The sequence below is a fragment of the Palaemon carinicauda genome, chromosome 22 (assembly GCF_036898095.1).
Source record: "Palaemon carinicauda isolate YSFRI2023 chromosome 22, ASM3689809v2, whole genome shotgun sequence".
Lineage (NCBI taxonomy): Eukaryota > Metazoa > Arthropoda > Malacostraca > Decapoda > Palaemonidae > Palaemon > Palaemon carinicauda.
In genome coordinates, this window is record NC_090746.1 from 90,751,103 (window position 1) to 90,778,602 (window position 27,500).

At 33.9% G+C, this 27,500-nt stretch overlaps 1 protein-coding gene across 1 annotated transcript in view; it reads right to left on the minus strand.

The window, feature by feature from the left end:
- Positions 1–8,841: 8,841 nt before the first annotated feature.
- The window catches only part of LOC137616176 (epidermal retinol dehydrogenase 2-like), a 21,486-nt gene continuing 2,827 nt past the window's right edge, over positions 8,842–27,500 (minus strand). The window contains exons 2-9 of the mRNA XM_068345835.1: positions 26,099–26,244; positions 17,509–17,598; positions 16,487–16,594; positions 15,036–15,167; positions 13,131–13,260; positions 11,294–11,405; positions 10,975–11,100; positions 8,842–9,049 (exon numbers count right to left, since the gene is read on the minus strand). Of these exons, the coding sequence (XP_068201936.1) occupies positions 8,998–9,049; positions 10,975–11,100; positions 11,294–11,405; positions 13,131–13,260; positions 15,036–15,167; positions 16,487–16,594; positions 17,509–17,598; positions 26,099–26,244 (896 nt within the window). The 3' untranslated portion in view covers positions 8,842–8,997. The remainder of the gene's footprint in view (positions 9,050–10,974; positions 11,101–11,293; positions 11,406–13,130; positions 13,261–15,035; positions 15,168–16,486; positions 16,595–17,508; positions 17,599–26,098; positions 26,245–27,500) is intronic.

A 27,500-nucleotide genomic window follows, 5' to 3' on the forward strand; every position in this document is an offset into this window, starting at 1 on the left:
AGTTGCCTAACTGGGCATAGGCAGACTGCTGTTTGTTAGCCAACACTGTACTAAATGTAAACCAGAAAGCTGACATTTTGTGCTCATTTGCTAATCTTTCTAAATGTGTGTTCATGTGTTGTTGCTTTTTTACCCCGAGTGAATGTCATTTGAGTAGTGTTATAAAATACAGCAATTACAAGGGCTAAGGCATATGGTATTGTGTCATTTTTAAAAACCTATCGTAGATCATCAGAGCAACTGCTCCTCTCTCTGATGTGTTGAACTGTATACAATATATGTCTTATTGAGTATTTAGTAATGATGGATATACTATAGCAATTATGCCTCATTCACATATTTTTCAAGGGGTTATAGGTTTATATATTGAATTACATGTTTCATTGATATGAGAAGTAGTGCTTTATATGACAACCCAAAAGATTGTCAGTTGCAGACAAATTTCTACTTATATGTAAAAAAATTGTAAGAATAGGGTACATCCGGGATTTTGATAGCTCACCATTGCTAGAACCGTTAGTTGTTGGTCTGGGCTTGAATAAAGGTTGAACACCATCTGCATTGATGTTTTCATCTTCTCAAGTATGAAGCTTGATCAGGTACTCCGAAGATTTATCCTCACAGTTTACCTTTATTCATCTTCTGTTTTCCAATTCTTACTTATCCCTTACAAGATCTATTTGAGCTATCCCTCTCTTCTTGTCTCCTTACGTTTTTCTAATCCTATTGATTGATATTTAATACTCGCGACCTCAACACAGGTAGATTTCCAGAGCACAGTCATTTGTAGTCTGCATGAAATGTTTGATGGATCCTATTTCCTTACCCCTCTTGTGATCCGATGACACGTTCCCGGGTTAAAATAAGTATTCCCCCTGGTGAACCTTCGTCATAAATACACGCATCAACCTATGAAAATGAGATTTACCATGCATGTGGATAGATGCTAGAACTACAATAAAGGCTTAACAGAAAACAGGGATAGTTCCCGCACATACGCGATAGGCCTCCTCCCCGCCGAGTGGAACTCTGTTAATCCTGCTCCCCACATTTAGTTCATTTCACGTGTGGGCCAATTGAGCTGTACATGTTTTTAAGGTGGAAAACTTTTTTTTTTTTTACTGCATTATTTTTGTCGATCACGTTTTATATTTTTGTAGTAATTATTGTTTGATGGTGCTCTTCAGTGTTGTTTGAGTGTATGTGAATACTTGTAAATAATTTACATTGTGTTTTAGAATGAAATAATGTGAATAATCATCTGAGTGCTTGCCCAATTCTTTCTTAGTTTTTCTTACCTTGTTAAAAACACATTTGGAATCTTCTTGCGGATAGGGTTTTGCATTTTTTTTTTCGCTGAAAAGTGTTTTTTTGGAAATAGGTGAATATATGGAAATAATTTTCATTGTATGTTATCAAGAAATAAATGTGAATAATCATCTCAACACTTGACTATTTTACGAAAATAACCCAGTGAGGAAAGAAAATAAGGAAATAAATAAACTATATTAGAAGGAATGAACAACTAAAATAAAATATTATAAAAACAGTAACAACATTGAAATACATCTATCATAAACAAACTACAAAAAGACTAATGTCAGCCTGTTCAACATCAAAAATATTTGCTGCAATTTTGAACTTTGGAAGTTCTACCGATTCAACTACCCGATTAGGAAGATCATTTCACAACATGGTCACATCTGGAATAAAACTTCTCAGAATACTGCGTAGTATTGAGCCTCATGATGGAGAAGTCCTGACTATTAGAATTAACTGCATACCTGGTATTATGAACAGGATGGTACTGTCCGGGAAGATCTGAATGTAAAGGACGGTCAGAATTATGAAAAATCTTATGCAACACGCATAACGAACGAATTGAACGACAGTGGCAGAAATTAACATCTAGATTAGGAATATGAAATTTGATAGCAAGTTCCTCTCCAACAAATTAAAATGAAAATCAGCAGCAGAAAACCAGACAGGAGAACAATACTCGAAACATGGTAGAATCAAAGAATTAAAACACTTCTTCGAAATAGATTGACCATCGGAAATCTTACAAGACTTTCTCAATAATCCAATTTTTTGTGCAATTGAAGAAAATACAGACCAAGTGTATTTCTCAAAAGTAAACTTGCTGTCGAGAATCACACCTAAAATTTTAAGTTATATAGAGTTAAAGAAACTATCAATGCTGAGATTAGGATTTTGAGGAGCCACCGTCCTTGACCTACTTAGAATCATACGTTGAGTTTTATTAGGATTCAACTTCATACCCCATAATTTGCACCATGCCCTAATTTTAGCTAAATTTCTATCAAGGAATTCAGCAACCCCAGATCTACATTCAAGGGATGGATTTGATGAAAAGAGAGTAGCATCATCTGTATATGCAACGAGCTTGTTTTCTAGGCCAAACCACAAGTCATGTGTATATAGTACGAAAAGTAATGGGCCAAGAACACTACCATGAGGAGCACCAGATATCAAATTCGTATACTCACTATGGTGCCCCTCAACAACAACTCTTTGTAATCTATTAATTAAAAATTCAATAATGATGCTAAGAAAAGACCCACCCACTCCCAACTGTTTGAGTTTGAAAACGAGGACCATATGGTTAACACGGTCAAAGACAGAACTAAAATCAAGGCCAATCATACAAACTTCCTGACCACAATCAAGGGATTTCTCAAGAGCCTTGGAGATTGTAAGAAGGGCATCGCATGCTCCAAGGCCTTTATGAAAGCCAAATTGCAAACTAGGGAACAGACGATTACCTTAAGCAAACCTATTTAGACGTTTTGCCAAAAGACGTTCAAAAATTTTAGATAATATGGGAGTTATGGAAATTGGTCGGTGATTCATTGGACTTGAGCTACCACAAACACATTTATACAATAGAGTAACATTACCAATTCCCCAACAAGTGCTAAAAGTTCCTCTTCTTGCTATCTTGCGCAAAATAACAGATAACTTTGGAGCTAGTTAATCTGCAGTGTATAAAGAATAAAGGAAAAAAATACCCTTTGGGTCTACAGCCCCATAAGCATCAAGGTCCAACAAGTGAGCTTTAATTTCAAGAGATCGAAAAGCTAAATTAGTTAGTTTAACCTCAGGAAAACAGGAATGAGGAAGATTAAGCTAATATGTAATATCTCATTATTAAGTCAGATGATACTGGAATTTATATGTTCAAGATATTGTGTTTAAGTATACTTTCTCAATATAAGAAATCAAGATAACAAATTTTATCTTACACATATTTTGATTTCTATACTGAGATATAAACAGATTTTGTTTATACTAAAAATTCCCTGAAAAAGGTAGATGATTTCACATTTACTGTAGGAGATAAAAATCTGACTTGTCCATCACATAAATTCATATGGTTGAAGGTTGGAACTACTTGAAAATCACTATGGCATTTAGTCTCTGCATTTGATAATGATATTTGGTCTGGCTCATGGACTAATCTCTGAATTTAAAACCGTGTGATGGTTGATGATGAACCGTAACATGGTTTCTAATCTGTTCCCGAGGGACTGTTGGCGCTCCAACTCCCCAATTTAGATCTGACTATCTATCTATCTATCTATCTATCTATTTTATTATTATTATTATTATTATTATTATTATTGGCTAAGCTACAACCCTAGTTGGACAAGCACGATGTTATAAGCCCAAGAACTCCAACAAGGAAAAATAGCCCAGTGAGGAAAGGAAATAAGGAAATGAATAAACTATATGAGAAGTAATGAACAATCAAGATAAAATATCTTAAGAACAGTAACAACATTAAAACAGATCTTTCATATAGGCTATAACGTTCCTGACTGGTGAACTCCAGACTGAGGTTCGAGTCTCGTTCAAATTCGTTAGTTTCTTTGGTCGCTGCAACCTCACCATCCTTGTGAGCTAAGGATAGGGGGTTTGGGGGAGCCTATAGGTATATCTGCTGAGTCATCAGCAGCCATTGCATGGCCCTCCTTAGTCCTAGCTTGGGTAGAGAGGGGCTTGGCCGCTGATCATATGTAAATATGGTCAATCTCTAGGGCATTGTCCTGCTCGATAGGGGAATGTCACTGTCCCCTTGCCTCTGCCATTCATGAGTGGCCTTTAAACATTTAAACCTTTATGTCAGCCTGTTCAACATGAAAACACTTGCTGCAAGTTTGAACTTTTGAAGTTCTACTGATTCAACTATCTGATTAGGAAGATCATTCCACAACTTGTCATAGCTGGAATAACACTTCTAGAATACTGTGTAGTATTGAGCCTCATGATGGAGATGTCCAGAATATTAGAACTAACTGCTTACCTACAGTAGTATTACGAGCAGGGCAGTACTATCCTGGAAGATCTGTTACGGGAATATATTCTCGCAAGTAATTCCTCACACACACTCCCCAACTTCGCTCTATTTTGAACTGATAAATGGTGAACCAGGCACCAGCTCGCACCCGTACATCCAGCAAGTCTACAATTTCGGAAAGCAATAGTGTTTACTCTCATCATGAAATAAAAAAAAAAAATCCGATAGTTCTCAACAAACTCATTTAAATCATATGTGCTACGTTTTCCACGTAGTAGGCTATTCCTTATTATCGCCATAAAGAACATAAATTTCCATAACAAAGATTCATTCTCATTCTGATATGGCTCACCAGTAAGTTGTGAACAGTGTTTTTAACAATGTTTTCTTTTATTCGCTTATATTGTTTTGCCTTGAAAACAAAGAATAGTAAAACAAACAGGGGTATGAAAAAATGAAAACGATACAAAATAAAAAAAATGAAGGGAAGAATATAGAACAGAATATCAAACAAGACATAAGCAAAAGGAGAGAATAAGATATCCATTTTCCATTCTCTTCATGGGAAAGTTACACTAATAAACAACATAATTACGTCGGGAATATATTAGCATTACTTTTCACTTCTATGCAATCAATAAACTCACAGTAATGAAACACTTATAAATCGCAATGGCTGAAAAGTCTCTTTCATGAAATCTCGCATAGTCGCGGTCCACTTACAGTATAATTCTTCCTAAAAGTTTCTAGTTATAAGATACACTGAACACTCTAGCCAAGATAAAACGTTAATCCTGTTCACTAAACTATCTATGCGATGTCTGGAGAGAGAGAGACAAGTCAGTCTGACTTGGTCACACTCGAAGAGATCGGACAACCTTTACCTTGGTTCCCGCGCTTCGAGTTGTCAGTTTCTTTAATAGGTCAAGCATTATAGTCTCAAATCAGTCGTATCTATTTCTTATTAGCAAAATATAACTACAAATATAGTACTTTTGATAGAAAGTTTCATCTTTGAATGCACAGGCATGATTATGATTGAAAATAAAGAATAGTTGACATTAATAAAAGGAAATTTAAACTTTTTAATTGGCTGTTGTAAGATAATGAACTTGAGATGTTTCCATGACGGCTACTGTATATAGTAATTGTTATTCACGAGGAAGATGGTTACCGCGGTTGCGGCAAATGGCTCATTTGAATGGCGAGTGTCTAGGCCGACCTTTCCGGAACCTTGAGAAAATCACGCATTGAATAAGCTAAAAAGACGAAAGTGTCTCCTCTCTCGCTCAAATGAAAGTCACCTTGTGCGTGCTAACGAGTGAATTATGGGTAATTAAATGTACTTCTGCGGATGCGATATGACAATGGGAGAGTGTAACTTTAGCCTATTTGATGATTTAATAAAAGCTGCCCCTCTTTAAAGTTTTATAAATACATTTATATACGAAATCCGTGCTATTATTTTTTCTTTTGTATTTTCTAGACTCAAAAGGCTTTCCTAATCAGGAACACTAAAGACATAAATACCAAAATATATATGTAATCTCTCTCTTAGTCGTTAGCTAGACTCTCATAGAAGAATACGTCAGTCTGGATTTATTATTTCATGAAATAAACAAAAATGAGATAAATGAAAATATTATCTACTGTGCAACTTTATCATACATCATTTCGTAAAAGTATCAGTTGGTCGATATGAGTGACACATATGAAACCACAACATATAAGGTGATATAGACTAAAAAAATACGTTCATATACAGAAGGTTAAGTACACCAACCTTGAGATTTCACTCAGATAACAACTATTTCCTCTGTTATATCGCTGCAATGGTCTACCATGATGTTTAGGTAAACCAAATAAATGATATTATTATTATTATTATTATTATTATTATTATTATTATTATTAGGTAAGCAAAAACCCTAGTTAGAAAAGCAGGATGCTATATGCCCCAGGGCTCCAACAAGGAAAATAGCTGTGTAGAAAGGAAATAAGGATATAAACAAAGTACAGGAGGAATAATGAACAATTAAAATACAATATTTTAAGAAAGGTAAAAACAATAGAATAAATTTTTCATATATGAAATATAAAAAGCTTAAAAAAAAGGAGGAAGAGAAGTAAGATAAAATAGTGTGCCCGAGTTTTCCCTCAATCACGAGAACTCTACCCCAAGACAGTGGAAGACCATGGTACAGAGGCTATGGCAATACCCAAGACTAGAGAACAATGGTTTGATTTTGGATTTAAGCTCTACTTTCCAGGGGTTATGCTGTGCAGGCCCTTGGATCATTTTTTCTCCCCTGTTTAAAGGTTACTCATGAATGGCAGAGGAAAGGGACAGTGACATTGCCCTATCAAGAAGAACAATGCTTTAGAGACTTATTTTATATACATACGGTCAGCGGCCAAGGCCCCTCTCCACCCAAGCTAGGACCAGGGATGGCCAGGCAATGGGTGCTGATGATTTAGCAGATAGACCCATAGGCTTCCCCAAAGCCCCCTCCTTATCTCACAAGGATGGTGAGGTTGCAGCGACAAACGGAACTAACAAGTTTGAGCGGAATTCGAACCCAGTCTGAAAATTATATAGAATATCTACGAGAGAGAGAGAGAGAGAGAGAGAGAGAGAGAGAGAGAGAGAGAGAGAGAGAGAGAGAGAGAGAGAGAGACCGTGGTTTTCAAATAACTTAATATGGAACAATAAATAAAACTCTTCCATTGCTATAAAAGTAGGGTACATGAAATTCTATTTAAGATAGCAAAGTAGTTTAGGTGTAGCCATTATAATAAGAAATACCTGTGAAGCAACAGCCTGTTACTGTCATAAATGACCGGGCAGTCGAAGAAAAGCCAAGAGGTAACAGTACTAAAATCACATTTGAAATCATATAATTTGCTATCGTTACATCTTTACCTTCGCCACCTTCGTTGCGAAGGTTGTTTTGATAGGCATGTTTTTATTTGTTTGTTTGTTTGTGTGTGTGTGCGTGTGTGTGTGTGTGTTTGTGATTAGCATAACACAAAAACTATTTGACCGAATCTCATGAAATTTGGTTGGATTATTGACAATGATCCAGGGACAATTTGATTGGGTCAATGGTCACGGTCACAAAAAGGTAAAAAACGTCTATTTGGGGGTCCATTTTTATCTAATTTGCACGGAACTAGTGCCAAAATGTGCATAATTCAATTGCCTATCTTGTCAGTTGGCAGTGGCGAAGGTATGCGCTCTACCAATTGCCCATTGTAGTTAGACAATGCTGCAGGTGTGGTAAAAATTATGACCTTGCTTATAAAGCAAGAAAATTACCTAGATATCCTAAACAATACTCAAAGAAAATAAATTCTGCAGGTGATATTGGTATAGCCAAGAAAGAAATACAGAAAATACTTGTGACCATCAGTACAAGTCAGAAACTAGTTTTGTGTTTCATATAAATTCAGTCAACAAAGATGAAAAGAAACATATCATCTTTTACATTTGAAACTACGTCACAGAAACTCCAAAATTCGGCGCTGAGCTTCTTCGTCACCTGCCTCACTTCATAGAGACTTATAAAGCTAAGGCCTGTACCATCTTACGAATTTAAGTAATTAATTATTAAAAGGTGAACTTTGAGTATTTTGTGAATTTTGTAAAATATCATAAATACATTGCTTGCTATTATTTTCTTTCGCTGTTAGTGTTTTGCCATTTTTTCTATGCTGAATAAAGGAATAAAATATTAAAACAGATTTTACACAATCTTCGTTTTGATATAGCTTACCATAACACTGTATGTTGTTAGAACGGTTTATTTAAAGGGTGAGAAATTACCAGAACTATATTTCTAAATCAATTTTCAAGGTAAACGTGAATAAGCAGTGAATTCACAATTGGATACGGACGTATAGATGACTGCCCGTGTTACTATAAAAAAAAAAAACTATCATTCGGATTTAACAAAGTTGGATAAGAATTCTTATTTTTCGTCAGAATTCACGGATTACAGATTTACACAGAATAAAAAATGAGAAAACAAATATCAAGGCATAAGTTCGAATATGTCACATGCAAAAAAAAAAAAAAAAAAAAGAGGACTATGCTGGATGCAGACTACTTACCTGCTGGAGCACCTCTGCTCTAAGAGGCTCTCAATTTTGTCCTTGATTCTTAAGGTGCAAAAGTAAAGTCATATAGAATAATCTGAAATGTGTGTAAAAATCTCTGGTAACTGCATGATAATTCGGGATTTAGAAAAAGCTGATTGTGGCTCTATATTAATTTTTATCATCCAATATCGAAGAAATTCATGTCAACTTATATTTTTTTCCAGAAGATAACAGAATCAACAGTAAATTCCCTTTTCAAATGGAAAATCTGCTATATATAAGCATACACAAAAGGAGAAAAAGTAGGGTCTAACCAGAAATGTCTTGCAGGATCATGAAATATAAAATATCTACCACATAAACTCAATGATCAAGACAAACCGTTTAATGACGTCTATCACTTAATTTATTTTCTATGTTAACATTACTCGATAAAGCAGAATGTTTATATCTATTACCAAGCTAGTAACAAATGAATTCTAATGGGGAAAATTCATTGCCTGTTTCATTTTATACAGTACTATATAGGCCTAGCCTCCGTGACTATGATAAGTAAAGGAATTACGTGGAAGGTCTTATGACTCCATGTAGTCTGCAAACAGTCTACGAAGTTTTCTCGGCAAAACCCTGAAACAAATTAATTACATCTGTTAATTACTAATTTATATTTATACATTTCCATAATATAAAATACGTCAATGTAAGTTTATAAGATTCTCTCTCTCTCTCTCTCTCTCTCTCTCTCTCTCTCTCTCTCTCTCTCTCTCTCTCTCTCTCTCTCTCTCTCTCTCTCTCTCTCTCTCTCTCTCACACACACACACACACACACACAATGGGAAAGAGTCTCAGTGTGAAAAACGAAAGACGGGTAAAGACCGACATAAAAGATAAATAGTCAGAAACACAAATTAAGATAATTAAACGTTTGTAGAAATCTACTTTACTAAGAGAGGTTGCTGGTATGATCATGATAATAACAAGATGAAATTGAAAATTGTTAAACTCTCTCTCTCTCTCTCTCTCTCTCTCTCTCTCTCTCTCCTCTCTCTCTCTCTCTCCTCTCTCTCTCCTCTCTCAAAAAGAGTTGATTTCCAATGATCGCAGTATGAGGTGATCAAATCATGTTATCTATCGTGACTTTTCATAAAGTTCATCATTTAATATTATAAATTACTCTAGAAAAAAGTTAGTTAGTGGACTAAGGACCTGAAGGACCCGGACAACTCAGTTTCCTATAAAATTGAATGTTCCAAAATTGGCTACCGGGGTGTTCTAGAAACTAGTCCTCATCCCAGTTCTTTTCATAATAATAAGGGATACTAGAAGTAAGCTTTAAGGATGATTTACATTTTAATCCACAAAAGAAACCTGGTATAAATTTTAGAGTTGGCTATCAAAACAATGTAATAATTATTTCAGGAAAATTTCTTACACACATATTGAAAACAAAGAAACTATTTCATCATAATCTCAATCAAAACTGAATTGCTGTAACAATAAAGGCTAAAGTCAAAGATCCAGAAGTTGCCCAACATGATATGTTAAATCAAGGAGACATTCATATACTGCATAGCATCATTGGCCCTTTAATAGATAGCTAAGGGCAAGGTACAGAAAGGTACCAAGTATTTGCACGATGGAGGGCCTTTGGTTAAAAATGTGTGGCTTCTGCGCATTGGGTAGAGTTATACTCATGACGTCATGAGACACTAGGTCTTATTATTATTATTATTATTATTATTATTATTATTAGGTAAGCTATAACCCTAGTTGGAAAAGCAGGATGCTATAAGCCCAAGGGCTCCAACATGAAAAAATAGCCCTGTGAGGAAAAGAAAAAAGGAAATAAACTACAAGAGAAGTAATGAACAATTAAAATAACATATTTTAACAGTGACAGCATTAAAATAGTTCTTTCATAAATAAACTATAAAAACATACATTGTCAGCCTGTTCATCATAAAAAAATTCGCTGTAAGTTTGAACTTTTGAAGTTCCACCGATTCAACTACTTTATTAGGAACATCATTCCACAACTTGGTCCCAGCAGGAATAAAACTTTTAGTATACTGTGTAGTATTGAGTTTTATGAAGAAGGCATAACTATTAAAATTAACTGCCTACCTGGTATTACGAACAGGATGGTACTGTCAAGGAAGATCTGAATGCAAAGGATGGTCAGAATTATGAAAAATCTTAATAAGCGAACTACTTTCCCCTACTATACCCTGAAGCCTGACACAATGGGAAAGAACACTTAAGATTATTTCAATTGTGATAAATACACTCCACGTTAGTGTAAAGGACCCAACGTCCTCCTAGATTGATAAAATAAACAAACTGAAAAGCGGAAAAATGTATATTTAAAAGGGAAAAGTAAAGTTGTCTCTCGAACAAACTAGCAATCCTTTGGGGCTCTTATCAACCTTCTATAGTCTATATAGCGAGTAGAGTTGTGTGAAAAAAAAAAAACATAAATTTGAACCCATATAAAATGGTTTTGAGAATTATTTGTAACTTTCAAGGGAAAGGAAAACAAAGAAATCACTTACTTGGAAAAGATCATGAACGGCTTAAGTTTCTCTGGCAAGAAAATTTCTTCTTGATTCCTCCTCACTCCCTTGATTATTCTCGCTGCGGCATCGGCTGGTTCTAAAATCTCAAATAACCATGGAAACCTTGGTTGTCAAAGATAGATTATATAATCTTAGCAGAGTTAACAACTGATAAGCTCGTTGCGTCAAAATCAAATTTTGGGAATGAATTTCGTTGCAAGTTTTTACTTCAGATGAAAATAAATTATAAATATACTATACTGCACAAATATGTCAAAGAATATATGTCAGTGAAAGAATATCTCAGGTGAATTACTTCATATTTGGCTTGACGTCTTCAACATTGGAGATGAGGAAAGGGTGGACGGCAGTGACAGTGACACTTCTTCGCTCTGCCCTCAGTTCTTCGGCTAATGCTTCTGTCATGCCTGGAAAATAATAGGAATCCATTTACTTTAGGCGAAACCCATTGAAGAATCCCTAAGGGGTGAACATATTTCTCTATTCTCATTATTTTTTCATGATATCCTATTATATCGATTCTGCTGTGTTAGGGTTGTGGTGGCCTATGTGGTAACATCCCTGACTGGCGATCGCCAGACTGGGGTTCGAGTCCCGCTCAAATTCATTAGTTCCTTTGGTCATTGAAACCTCACTATCCTTGTGAGCTCAGGAGGGGTGGGGGAGCCTATAGGTCTACCTACTGAGTCATCAGCAGGCATTGCCTGGCCCTCCTTGGTCCTAGCTTGGGTGGAGAGGGGACTTGGGCGTTGATCTTATGTATATATGGTCAGTCTCTAGGGCAGTGTCTTACTTGATAGGGCAATGTCACTATCCCTTGCCTCTGCCATTCATGAGCGGCCTTTAAACCTTTATAATGTCCATATATCTGATAAAGCAAAATGATGTGCCAGTGTTTTTTTCCGTCCCGAAATATCGTAGTTCTTTCTTTACAGTAATGTGACAACTATTATAATGAGTTTGAGTTAGTGGAATGTCAGTAACATGGGTCTACAAGATGCTTCCTCTGTATACAGTATTTGAACTTCAAATGTTCAAACTTGCAACAAATGTTTTTATGTTGAACAGGCTGATATAAGGCTCTTTTTGTAGTTTATATATGAAATTTTTTTTTACTGTTCTTAAAATATTCTATTTTCCCTATTCATTACTTCTTATATAGTTTATCGATTTCCTTATTTCCTTTCCTCAATGGGCTATTTTTCCCTGTTGCAGCCCTGGGGCTTAAGGCATCCTGCTTTTCCAACTAGGGTTGTAGCTTAGCTAATAATAATAATAATAATAATAATAATAATAATAATAATAATTTCTGGCCGTGCAAGGTCTTAAAATTGAAAATCTCGTGTGACTGAAGCAGTCACGGAGTGGTCCTTTGCTAAATTTGTGATTTTATTCTTATTTCAGCTCCCAGCTTTCATTCACTTCAACTGTGTTATTCTATTAAACCAGGTTTTTGTTTATCCTACCGAATCTGTATTGCATTGAGTATGCTGTTGATGGTTCACTCACCTTTAATGTTGATGTTTCATACCATTCTAATTCTTGGTTTCGACGTTGGAACACATAGAATGGTCTAACTTTCACTTCGAACCCAATTTCAGTTTTAATTGGCACGTTTTGAGGTTTGAAGTGTGTCGAACACTCCCATAATCAAATGTACACAACAGAAAATAATTATGGCATTAACTTGCCTTGATTAGCACAAATAAAAAAAATAAAAAATAATTAAAAACCGGGAAAGAGGCAAAACCACAGAACCTTGGTTAGGGTGGACAACAGTTGGACAGTTCGTGGTCTGCATGTGGTCTATAATACAATATGTGTTTCTTGCCAAAATATACGAGGTAATTTGCAATTATCGCTCAAAACACCAGTTCATAAAACACCTTGTGATTGAAAATAATCTAAGAAGCTCGTTGTATTTGTACGAAACATAAAAGTCATGTTCACAACCATTGTACGAACGTTATAAAGATACGAAACTCTTGACGTTTCTATCGGGAAGCCAAGGTAAAAAAGAAGCAAAGAACGTAGACCTAATTTAGGTCTAACCTACTGTCAGATTTTAGACACTTTCTTAGCCCCTGTGATCATGTTTTGATATTGGTAAAAAAAAAAATAGATGCTCTTACCTTTAACTCCAAACTTAGAAGCACAATAAGGGACAACATTGTTCCGTCCTATATATCCGAGCACTGATGAAATACAGACAACGTGACCTTTGTCATTCTTTACCATGTGACCTAAAAACTCTCTTGTAACCTGCAAAGCAAAAACAGTGACTTCAAGATTATTAAAAAAGGCTCTTAATTTACTTTATAATCAAACTGAAGTATAGGCTCTAACTACTTAGCATATATTGAACACACTACCTGTCAATTTGGACATTTTCATTATTTCTTCATGTTTTCCTATAAAAATATGATCTGTTTTTTACACTCAGTATCTATATAAATGGCTAGATTTTACTTACAAACCGTGGTGAAAATACCCCTTCATAGATCTGACCCAGAACATTCTAGGGTATCCACCAACTCTTTATACAACTGTCTCACAAAATTGCTATCCGAATGGTGAATCAATGAAATGGGATTAACATAGACTCACTTTTGTACGAGACCTCCAATACTCAATCACTTCTCCTTTAGATAATTCAACTGCCCTAGACTGACTATTCTCATCCACTGAGATATTCGTAGTGATTGGAAAAGATTTACCGTGCACCAGAACCACACATCACTCAACAATGAAAATTTCGACTACAGTCTGGAATGCTCTGTGGTTTGATTCTATAGGGGTCAATCAGGACTTCAAAGTGTCATCTCAGATCATCTGTAGATTTGGAGGACTCAACCGGAAGAAAAGTACCAGAGCTTGTATCTGAACCAAATTCAGGGGACAAAGTTAATCTTGTTACAGTTGAAAGCAAAGGCTGTTGATCATGATTATTGAAATGCAATTAAAACAATGGTTTGGTAATATGCTGCTAAAATGATAGTCTATCATTTGGTTGTCCTTCAGACTCTTCTTTATGCTTCAGAGAATTGGTCCACATACAGATGTCACTTAAAAACTCTTGCTAAGTTCCATCAACGCTGCATGCAAAAAATCTTAAAACTCAGTTGGCACGATCATAGAACAAACAGTAGAATTTTAGAAGAGTCAAAATGCTTAATTGTTGAAACCCTTAGTACTCAGTCGATTAAGATGGACTGGTCATGTGGTCAGAATGAAGGACACATCCATTCCATGCCAAATATTCTACTCAGAGTTAAGAAACCCGAAGAGTATTAGGACAGAGGAAGAGTTTCAAGTACTGAAAGCAAATATGAAAATATGTGACAAATTATAAAATCTGGGAAAGTGATGAGCATGACCTCACTACTTAAAAGGTAAAAAATAAAAGGAAGGAATTCATGCACTCCAGAGAAAACGTAAACAGAAGAATGAAGAAAAAAAAAAGAGCAAGAAGATCAGCTAGAAGTAAAAACCCACAGCTTCCACTACCTCTTGATAATGTGTGTCCAACACTGTGGAAGTGTGTGTGGATCAAGAATTGGAGTAGTTTCTCATTTGAGAACTTATTATGGTCTTTGAAACAGTAATACTCGATATGTCCAAAAATAAATGTTCATGAAATGTAGTTACCTAAGGTAAGTTCATACCAAAATTCCAGTCTCTCTAAAAGATTGCATGCAGTATTGTTTGACCCTTACCTTTCTGACATCACTTCTCCCCCAAAAGAAGAAATTATGTGTTTTGGGTAAAATTTAAAGATAACTTGAAATTGAATTTGGTGTGTCTTAAATTTTGAAAAATAATCAAGTGAAATGTATTTTATTTTTCACGACCAAAAGTTATTCTCTCAATATCAACAATTCAAAATATAATAAAAAAAATTTCTACAACCATTGACGCCTCAATCCAGACATTTATTTCAGCATTATTTGTCTAAATTATCGAGCTAACTAATCTTGTTCCATGTTATCTCTCTTAATGATCAATAATCATGCTTTAGAAAAAAAATAGAAACTTACCCATAAATTTCCTAGAAGATTGACATTGACAAGTCTGCGGATCTCACTTGGAGTGTGGGAGAGGAATGGCTTATGTTCGTAGGTGCCCGCATTGTTGAATACGTACTCGGGATTCCCAATTTCCCTACGCACCTGTCACGCAGAAAAATGAATGAATAAAATAAAATAATACCCACAAATAAGAGTATTCAAAGAAATTAAAACATTCCAAAAACCTACAGTAACATCAGGTTGACGTTATCGTGAGATGAGGACTCATTCTACATTAGAATACAAGTATTGATTCTTTGAAAATTGTTTATTAAGACGATTCAAGAATAATGACGCAATCTTGCTTGAGGGTACGCTCAAGCACACTATTCTATCTTATTTTTCTTCCTCCGTTTTTTAATATTTTATTGTTTATATATGAAAGATCTATTTTAATGTTGTTACTGTTCTTATAGTATTTTATTTTGTTCATTGCTTCTATTGTAATTTATTCCTTTTCTTGTTTCCTTTCCCACTTGGCTATTTTTCCCTCTTGGAGCGCGTGGGGTTATAGCATCTTTTCTTTCAAACTAGGGTTGTAGCTTACCTATTAACAGTAACAGTAATATTTCTATTGTAATCAATAGAAATAATAGTAGCATTAATAGTAGCGAAGTCTTTTACATTGGGTTGATAGCGCACTCATATAATGTGACTAGGTTATATCGACATATACATAGCGTAATATCTCCTGTCACGTAAATTAGTGATGTACGAGCTTAGTATATTGGAGATGGCCTTGTGATTTTCCAAAGGTAAAACTCAGCTTAACTAGTTTTTAACCAAGGTATATGTCCCCATATAGGCGTAGGAAATGATGATGATGATTTATAATTAAAATCTTAATAATAACTGTGTATATATTTTTCGTTATTCGACGATGATGCTAGTCTTGCTTCAGTAATACATTTTCAAGTAATTATTCTCTATAGAAACAAAAGCTTTAATGAATTATCAAAATGGTGAATATACTGTATTGAGAATAAACTGTGGTTAAAGGTTAAAGGTGTCTGGTTTCAGTTCTAGTTTTATCACTATCTTGCTGTATAGACTCTTAACTTTTGCTCATGGTTGAACAGCGGATTTTTACGGCAGTAAAGGCTTTGAGGAGGGGACCTCAAAGGCACAAACACCACGCCATATTGTCCAGATTCATAAATCCAAAATTTTCCATGTTTATTTGGGATCGTTTTCAGAATTGGGCATTATAAATTCAAGTAAATTTTCTCAATATCTCATATTGCTCCTGATTGTTACCCTTAAGATTATTTTTTAAAAGGTATGGAAGTAATTAAATTAGTATTATAAATGCTAACATAACTAAACTTTTTTTATGTTGTCTGAATGTGTAGTTAATTTTACTTGACGCTGTAACGTAACTTACCTCATGGAAAAAAAAATAAAAAATTAAGAAACATTACCTTGCTGGCAGTTTCTGCCACTGCCTCTTGATCTGAAATGTCACATGTGTATGGGAACGCCTCTCCTCCATTTGCAAATATAATTTCTGCGGTTTGTTCATTCTGTTTCTGAAACAAAAAAATAATACCAATAAATAACATAGATACATAAAAAATGTATCAGTTTTCTATACTGGCCAGATAGGGGTTAGTTATATTAGGTTATGCAAACATTATCATTTACTACCCCTTAGATACTATATAATCTGCAATCAAACTTTTCTTAAGTGAAAAACATGTAAGTTTACCTACCGTATCAGATATAGAATTTGAACCTCCAACCACGATGTAATTAGTTCAGTTCTACTTTTCATTTTGTTCTAGTATTGTGTTACGCGAAATACCAAAATAGCTATTAGAAGAGAGCAGGTAAAGAAAAAATAATACAAGGCTCTTGTGAATAGCAAGAAATTCGAGCCATCAATCAATATACAGTATGTATATATACATACATACATATATATATATATATATATATGTGTGTGTGTGTGTGTGTGTGTATATATATATATATGTATATATATATATATATATATATATATATATGTATATATATATATATATATATATGTGTGTATATGTATATATATATATATATATATATATATAGAGAGAGAGAGAGAGAGAGAGAGAGAGAGAGAGAGAGAGAGAGAGAGAGAGAGAGAGAGAGAGAGAGAGAGAGAGAGAGAGAGGGAGAAAGCTAGGGACGTCATTAATGACGTCATCAATTATAAATTTATAATTTATTATTTCAATTGCCATCAATTCTCGGTTATATATGCAAATTTATAGAATGAGAATGAAAGAAAATACAAATTTCCTGTTATTTTTCTGTTAGTGGATAACCTTAAAACTGTACAAAACTTGATTCAAGTTTGCAAAATACCCCGTGTTACATAACTAGCTGTAAGAAATAATATTCTACGTTGCATAAAACCAAACTTTGATTGTTACCACAGTCCAGATATGTGATTGTTACTCACCTCGTTGAGGTCCCATAGAATTAAGGTAGCCCCTAAGTTTGATAACTGGAGTGCTAGTTCTCGACCTAGATTTTGTCCTGCTCCTGTAACCTAAAAGAGAAGGGAAAGTTACATTAAAGGAAGCATTTATATATTTCATTTTATAGTATGTAATTTTCACCTAAAAATCTCTACTGAATAGCTTTTGAAAACGACAGACAGCAACTAGAGGGACACTCAGTAGGCAGCTTATTTCTCAAGGTTAGGATTAATTCGGTCACCTTTTGCGAAATCTTGACCTTGAACTTTGACCTTGGACTTTCAAAATGGAATCAATTCCACCTCTCAACATCACAATTAATCTCTGAAAGTTTCACTACTCTATGAGTAAAATGGTAGCCAGGAAGTTGCTTACAAACAGATTAACGGACAAATATTAGGATAAAACATAACCTTCTCTCCAACTTCGTTGGCGGAGGTAATTATTGACTCATTTACCACCAAAGAACATGTCGTCTTTGCGAAAAAGTTTCATATCACCATTTCTGCATGTATCTATTCAGAATAATCGCCAACACGTCAACCTTCGTTCAATATATTAAGCTATACAACTTTACCGCTTAATAAAACAAGACCATCATGCCAGCGAAGATTGAGATAAAAGGTTAGAGGTGCCTTTTTTCAGTTCCAGATTCATCTGAAGAGATATTCACGCAAGGCCCGGGCAATCTAGACAGACAGACAGAGGCATTCACCAGAACGCCTGTCAGCAAGCCAAATCTGACCGGGGCCCCCAACCACGGGACCCATCCCACCACATCGCCCATTGTGATGTCCAACCACAGCAGTAACCTCCCCAGTATTATCATTACTTGCTAAGATACAACCTTACTTGGAAAAGCAGGATGCTATAAACCCAGGGGCTGCAATAAGGAAAATAGTCCAATGAGGAGAGGAAACAAGGAAATAAAAGAATTAATTAACAATTAAAATAAAATATTCTAAGAACAGTAACAACGATTAAAATAAATATTTCATATATAAACTCTAAAAAATTTAACAAAATAAGAGGAAGAGAAGTAAGAAAGAATGGTGTGCCCGAGTGTACCCTCAAGCAAGAGAACGCCAACCCAAGACACCGGAAGACCATGGTACAGAGGCTATGGCATTACCCAAGACTAGAGAACAATGGTTTGATTTTTTAGTGTTCCCCTAGAAGAGCTGCTGACCATAGCTAAAGAGTCCCTTGGTAATCTCAGTGCTGTCAGGTGTATGAGGACAGAGGTTAAACTCACATTCTGAGGCAGGGATGGCTATTGATCTAGAGAGCTAGTTGTTCTAAAATGAGGTCCTTTCAGATCCAGCACCTAAGTGGAAGGTGCTCAGACAGGGGCATGTATACATTAAACATCTAACTGTCAAAACAGAGGAAGTGCCCTAATGTGTAAATAAAAATCATGCACATATTCATAGAATAATGATGAATATAACAGCTCATTTTTTTATATATAAACTAGTTACAGGAACACCTTATAGAGTATAGGCCTACTTTCCAGATTTGCAGCATTGTTAATAGGAATATAAATTTTATAACAAAAAAATTATTTGTTGTCAAATAAAGGTCTTTAAAGAAAATAAAATCACTGATGAATATCTCCTCTCTTATACCAAGCGTGAGATTAATAGGAAAAAAAACTTTGTATGCTATTAAAAACTAAATGTTACCGACTCACATTCTCTGAACCTTGAACATTTCTTATTTTAACCATCATATAAATATACTCAACGGCTACTTATGAACATTACCAAATCATTATTTTCATCTATTAGAAAAGTTTTTTTTTCATGCTTTTCAAACTTATATTGATAAAAAGAAAGATCGGAAATTTTTTTCATGCTATTTTGCACATATCTGAGATCACTTGCAATAACTGATTTACATTTATGAAACTATGAAATTTGTTAAATTCCGGTAAAAGAGAGCTTATATGACACCAAATATCATACCATGACACATATGTGGGATGCTTGTTTAATATATGTAGGCTGCATGACACGCTGATGTCTTATTAACATACTTCGAATAACCTAAATTTATTTTTGTATTCAATCTGGCATGCAATGAGCCCTGGTTGTAATAAAATGATGAAGATCTTGTCACGTAATTTAAAACTCTTTCTGAAGCATTTTTATCATTATCAATTAGCATGACTAAGGTGTTCTCTAGTGAGGCTTCGGTGCCTCGTGCAGTCTTGTGTAAAGTTAGATGCGTGTAAAAAACACTAGATATCTTTACATTAGTGCCTTCTGTCAAACATCTCATACTGAAACATAAAGTTCCCCACAGAGGGCACTCACTGATAATAAAATTTCCCTTCACTAAACCGCAGTTGTCTAGGGACGTAGGAACGTTTTTCGGGTTTAGGTGGACTAGATTTTGAAAATGCTCTGACGGAAGGTTGTCTGATAAGATTCCTAAATTCGACAGATATATGTACAGTACAGTGGACTTGAATTGAACTTATATCTCTCTTGATAGCTCGATTGGCAAACCCGTCCGTGTAGGCATTGCTTCGGCTCAGGACAAAGGTTCGAATCCTTGCCCAGCCTGAAGCATTTATCATAAATTAATCTCCGGAGGACATACATTCCCAATGGTAGAATTTTATATTAAATGCCAGTGTAGTTGATTTTTACATTGATTAAAATCACGAGTGTTACTGATGTACAATATATATCCATGTATTATATATATATATATATATATATATATATATATATATATATATATATATATATATATATATATATATATATATATATATATATATATGTATATATATAATTTTACAAATGCCCCTAAATATCGAATTCGCTCTGCCTTGGGATCTCAAATACTTAAGAAAATTTCATTGATATATATTTCTGACTGACCAAGGGCTGGACCTTATGACCGATAGGAATAAGGGTAAACATTTACTGTTAAGATCAGCCTAACCTTCATTTCCATTTATATCGATCATGGGGTATTTTTAACTTATTAGTAATACTTTTTTAATACTTTGAAAAAACCTCGATTAACCTTTTTCTTGACATCCAACAACCTATTATCCCTGTTAACTTTTCCATGGAATCAAAAATGTAAAAAAGGATACCTTTCTTGTGATTTATTGGCGATGATTTAAACTGACTTTGATGTCGTTACAGAAGAAACCCTTCCTTCGAAACAAACAATTAACACAGCAAAACTCTATTCATATTCTCATGAATCCCGGAGACATTATGATCATGGATGCTTACATTTCCGTCTCTCTAAACTACCATCTTTAACTCTAATCCCAGCACCAGATTCCTTAAAAACATCACGATCAATATTTCTACTAATAAAAATAAATGTTGACAAATAATTGTCATATATCTTTAATAGCCTAATGCAACATCCACACTTCAACTACATAAATGATAATATTGATTATTCTTGTTATAGGTATACTCCGTCTCTTCAGATTCATTTTCAAAGATCACGATACCAAGGTCTATAGATTACACAATACTAAATCATCACCATCCCTGTCTTGTATGTGGTCTCTCTCTCTCTCTCTCTCTCTCTCTCTCTCTCTCTCTCTCTCTCTCTCTCTCTCTCTCTCTCTCAGAATCAGCTTTTTATATGCACGATTGGCTTAGCATTGACTTAGAAAGACCGCGGCCGTTACTAGTGAGGGAAATTATTGATGTTATATATATATATATATATAGAGAGAGAGAGAGAGAGAGAGAGAGAGAGAGAGAGAGAGAGAGAGAGAGAGAGAGAGAGAGAGAGAGCTAAAGGAATATTTCAACTTATATTGGACCAAGAAACCGCTTTACTGACATGGATACATTTACTTAGGAAACGATAAGGTTTATTTCATAACTTATTTACACTCTGAAACGCCCTTATTAACAAACACAAATTCGCAGGTGGATGACGTAACACTTTCAGGCGTTGGCGAAGACACAGAAATGTGACAATTTTCTTTTACTATATTCGATTTGTCTATGCTGATTACGCAGATTATAAGAACATCAAATTGCACCATAGTCTTGCATCTTCTGGCATATAACTATTACTCCTTAAATGATTTGAATCTGTAATAAATAATTATATTCTCTATTCATGGAAATCAATTTGGCAGCGCTGTCCCAAACTCGTCCCACCAACCTTAACGATGCTAATGATGCTTACCTTGGTCTCTAGTACAGGGACATGACCTACCATCCATGTGTTCTGGCTAAGAAAAGAAATACTAAACACTTTTATAAGTAAACTCGGGTTGCTTCCGATAACATATGAAAAAATCACACCATTTTTTGATAAAAATATTCATTCCTAATTAGGAGACGATCGTTGGACAATTTACCATCTAACAATTCTCTAGCCTCTACCTTCCTACCACACTTTTTTGACCCACGTGGTCGTCAAATAATTGACTATATTAGTTGGGACACGGTACCTCTGATGCCATCTATTGGCGGTAAAATAAAACTCGTTACATTATATGGGAGGGAGCGAGAGGGGGTCTGTATTACTATGCCTTTCGGAATGTAACAATATTGTAATTCTACGTAGTTCTCACTAGCAATACATGTCATACCATGAAACATATTAATTATATTTTAATTTCCCAAAATTTAATTAAAAAATAGATAAAATAATTGTGTAATTATTTGATTTCCTCACCCATTTCAGTACATGTGGCATACCTAGCGACAGCCCCCCCCCCACCACCACCACCTTCGCCGACCCCCAAATATAATTGAACTAACGAGTGTTTGCTGAAGACATATTTCTGTGATATTTATTGTGAAATCTGTAATTTCCTAAGAATTAATTTGTAACCAGACAACAAGGAACATCAAGTTCATATGCTTCTGTTTTTTAGCAATTTTGTGCCCAAATAGCAACAGAAATGAAGTAATGAAAATTATAATAAGTGAATGATGAGATAATTAGCAGTTTGGTATTCTACTGCCAAGGCCATCTATTAGCCATGAAAACAAATACTGTGTAGAACTCTTTAATCCTTGTATTCTGGAACCTTCCATGATGTAATTTTGGTCGAAATAATAGCTTATTTAATTGTCGCTGAAAATAATTCATACCTATCACACATATTTCTACAAAAGTATCAATCTATCACCCTTTTCCATTTGGATAGAATCATCCTCGTGAATTGAACAAGGGACGTGTGCTGCCATCTTTGGACAAGAAGTAGAAACACTTGAATTCTATTCAAATTTGGAGAAGTGTGTGATCATTAAAACATACTTTCATGGTATTTTTTATAATCAATGCATGAAGAATTCATAATTCCGATAATACTATTTTACTTCTAATTTTTAGGCTATAGGATCTGGTATTATCTTTAAAATACAGATAATATGTATTACGAAAATACATAGAACAGATCCCAATATTTTAAAAGCAAAGAGTTGAAACTCAAAGAAAAAAAATAATATTCCAAAATTTAACCAAATATATCTATGTCAGCAGCAAATATTGTTGCTAGTTAATCATAAACCTAATTACAGATACCGAACTTCTATAAAGTGGGACTTTTTACATGTACTAGGAGCGTAGGAGCTTTTTTTTTCCGGGCGGGGGGCTAAAGTTTGAAAAGGCACTGACAGTGGTTGGTCTCGGGGGGGTGGGGGGGTGGACTCCCCAGAATATTTTCTACATGGAAACACCCTTAGATGCGACTTCCTAGCATCGGACAGCAGATTGCAGCAACAACAAAATAATATTTTTGGAAGATTTTTATGTGACCAATTACAATTTGTACACAACTATAATGAAATACCGGTAGGCCAACTAGATGAATTTAAAAAAAAAAAATGCCAACGATGATGATTCTTTGCTATAAACTCATTCCCAATATCGATGTGAAGTTAGGGCAACGAGTTTTTCAAGCCTAGTATGTTTTTACTTAAGATTTATCATATATATATATATATATATATATATATATATATATATATATATATATATATATATATACTGTATATATATATATATATATATATATATATATATATATATATATATATATATATATACATATATATATATATATATATATATATATATATATATATATATATATATATATATCATTTGTTTTTAAGTTCCAATTTTATCTTGAAATTTTTAACGGCTTTTGTTTTTAATTTCGTCTAATTTATAGCTTACTTATGACAAGTATCTAAAATGTTTTAGTTAATAATAATGTAATTTGTCTTTGCTTTTAAATTATGGTGATGTGGTATGCAGATGAAAACACACAAATATATATATATATATATATATATATATATATATATATATATATATATATATATATATATATATATATTTATATATATACATATATATATATACATATATAATATATATAAATTATATATATATATATATATATATATATATATATATATATATATATATATATATATATAAGTATATACTGTATATACATACACATGTATATATATATATATATATATATATATATATATATATATATATAGAGAGAGAGAGAGAGAGAGAGAGAGAGAGAGAGAGAGAGAGAGAGAGAGAGAGAGAGAGAGAGAGAGAGAGAGAGAGAGAGAGAGAGAGAGAGAGAGAGTAGAAAAGGCCACCTTCAGAAACTGAATCTTCAACGCACATGTCAGGTCCCTGTTTAGGGGAAAATCAAACTGCTTTGTTCCTAGAAGAGCTGAAGGAAACAAAATGTGATATAATAGGATTGCCTGAAATTTGAAGAACTGGGGAACCTTAATATGTAGAGTTAAAAGAGGACCATACATTTTGTTTCAAAGAACATGAGAGGAACAAGGAAAATGGAGTGGGTTTTCCTGTTACTAAATAAAACAGTATAAAAGAAAGATCATTCAAACGTATACACCAACAACAGAGGAAGAAAGAGAAACTTTTTTAAGAAGATCTGGAGATATCTTGAAAAAAACATAAGACTCTATTTACATTTGTTTTGGGTGATTTCTATGACAAAGTAGCCCATAAGAAGTGAGTAGAGTCAGCTGTAGGCAAATTTGGAGTAGTCACAAGAAATGACAGAGGAGACATGCTTGTAGAATTTGTTAACAATTAATTCTAAAAATTATGAACACCTTTATTTTATAAAAATTAACATGGAAAATGCACATGGAGAAGCCCATATGTAGAAACGGAAAAACTGATAAATCTTATTCCTATTGGAAAGTTATTTTTAATTAAAGATGTCCTATAGTGTTAAACGATAGTCAAATAGAGGTAAAATTCGTCTAGATCTAAAGAAAGGAAAAAAAACTATTGTTAAGAAAGAAAATAAGATAAAAATATGATGAGTTTAATTAGCTATACAAAATGGGTACTCTTAGTTACATGATAAAATGGAAACATGATATCCAGCCTTATTTGGTAATAATTTCGCAAACTTAAGTTAATTTAAGTAATAATAATAGATATATTAAACATGAGAATACAGTCTACTTTTTCGATACCATATTTTTGACATTGGATACTTCTTGTAAATCTTTAGTATCCATTTTGGATATGTTTTTATCTTTGCCACTAGTAACTGATGCAGGAACACAGCTTATGATATTCGATCTTCTAAGAGTTCCTTGTTATTTAATTTATCAGTAGCGCATCAGTATCGCGAGATGAAGGATCACACCAAGGAGGTTTAATATTAAAACTCATCGGATCACAAGGCGATTAGCGGGTTAAGTCTACTCACGGTCCAGATATAGACCTTGAGACTCACTCTCCCGAACGTCCCCGTAAGACACTAGGACTGTCCGGGCTAACGACACGCAATACACACGCCCGGCCAGTGGCGATCGACGTAGAAGTAGATATGAGAAATATCCAGTAACTCTTGTTCTAAAATACATCGATATCTTCGAGTTACAGTGTTTTTATTTTTACATTAACATTTATTATGTAAGAAAATAACGCTTCTCACAGGACCTAAAATATAATATAAACATAATGTACATATAACACATATGCATATACAGTATATATATATATATATATATATATATATATATATATATATATATATATATATATATATATATATACTGTACAGTATATATATACATATATATATATATATATATATATATATATATATATATATATATTGTACAGTATATATATATATATATATATATATATATATATATATATATATATGTGTGTGTGTGTGTGTGTGTGTGTGAGGGTTCACTTATATACATATTTTTTATATACAGAACGTACATGCATATGCCAGGGAAAGAATAAACTCAATACAACTACTCATAATGAATGATTTTATAAACTAATTAGTTTTAAATAATAAAGTGTTTGGGGCTGAACACATGATTATCTTCTATATTATTTCAAGAAGACCTCATCCTTCTTCATGGGATATATAGACTCCTGCTACCCAGGAGGCCTGCATTTTTTTGCTGCGTTTTAAAATTTGTCAATTCATTCGGACTCTTACCCTAAAATGTATATTCTAAAATTGCATCACGCTGTGTGTGTATGTGTGTGTGTACATTTCATAACACTCACCAGGATTAGCTTGCCAGCAAGTGACTTCTGCTCAGCGGGGATGATAAGGCCGATGATTTCAATGAGGAGAAGAGCGATGGCTTTCACGTTGAGAACGACGAATCCACCGATCACTCCGACTACCTCCCACGCCACCTTCTTCAGTTCTAAGGGAGGAAATGAGGGATCGTTTACTAGCAGTCGTTAACCGAATGCCTTACCAACAAGAAAAAAAAATATGTACAAAAATTGAAAGGAAGGAATTAACAGCTCTTCTACGAGAAAGACACTAACATCAAACCATTGTCTTCTAATCCTGGGTAGTGCCATAGCTTCTATACCATGGATTTCCACTGTCTTGGGTTAGAGTTCTCTTGCTTTAGGGTACACTCAGGCATACTATTCTCCTCATTCATCTTCCCTTATTTTTTTTCTTTTTTAGTTTCTAGTTTAATTAAAGATCGAAATTTAATGCAGTTGCTATTCTTAAAATATTTTTATTTAATTGTTTATTAATCCTCTTTTTCATTTATTTGCTTGTTTCCATTCTTCGTTGGGCTATTTTCCCTTTTGGAGCGCCTGGGCTTATAGCATCCTGCTTTTCCAACTAGGGTTGTAGCTTAACTTGTAATAATAATAATAAAATATACTATTTTAAAGAGGGTAACACTGTTGACTCTGGTACAACTGATCCCAAATGGAAAGAATGGATACGATTGCTATTACATTTCACAAATTAATAGGAATCAACTCTCACTTTAACTAATTAATTTATTAGAATTCAATGGTGAAAGCTATCTCATACACTTGGGGTAGACCAATAATAAGAGTAGACGGATTTTTTTTTTTTGGGGGAACTCAAATTTCAAAGTGTGATTATTGTTGAAAACAAATTCTTAAAGCCTGTTGCTCCTTAACCGAAGATGGTTCTATTCAAGAAGTAATTAATTGTATGGGATTTATTTTCTTGATTATTTTAGAAACATTAATAGCATTTCCGATCTTTATATAATGATGTCTGCTGGGATAAGGGTATAGTTAACTTTAACATTTGAGCTGTTTACTATTATTATCATTTTTTTTTTTAAATTACATAGGCAAGGATTTTATCAAAATACAAAACCGGATTCAGATCAATCCGCAAGATTTGATGCATTTTCAATGTGTTTATATATATATATATATATATATATATATATATATATATATATATATATATATATATATATATATATATATATATATATATACATATATATATATATATATATAACCAGAAACAGAGCAGTGTATTTATCAACTATTTCGAAGGAATAATTATGTAGAAGACTGATCGTAGCAGCATTGAATAGCATTTGAGATATTTTCCTCCGATTTATCAAATGTTCCCTCCCACTCAAGGAAATTATTTACTAAAACTAGA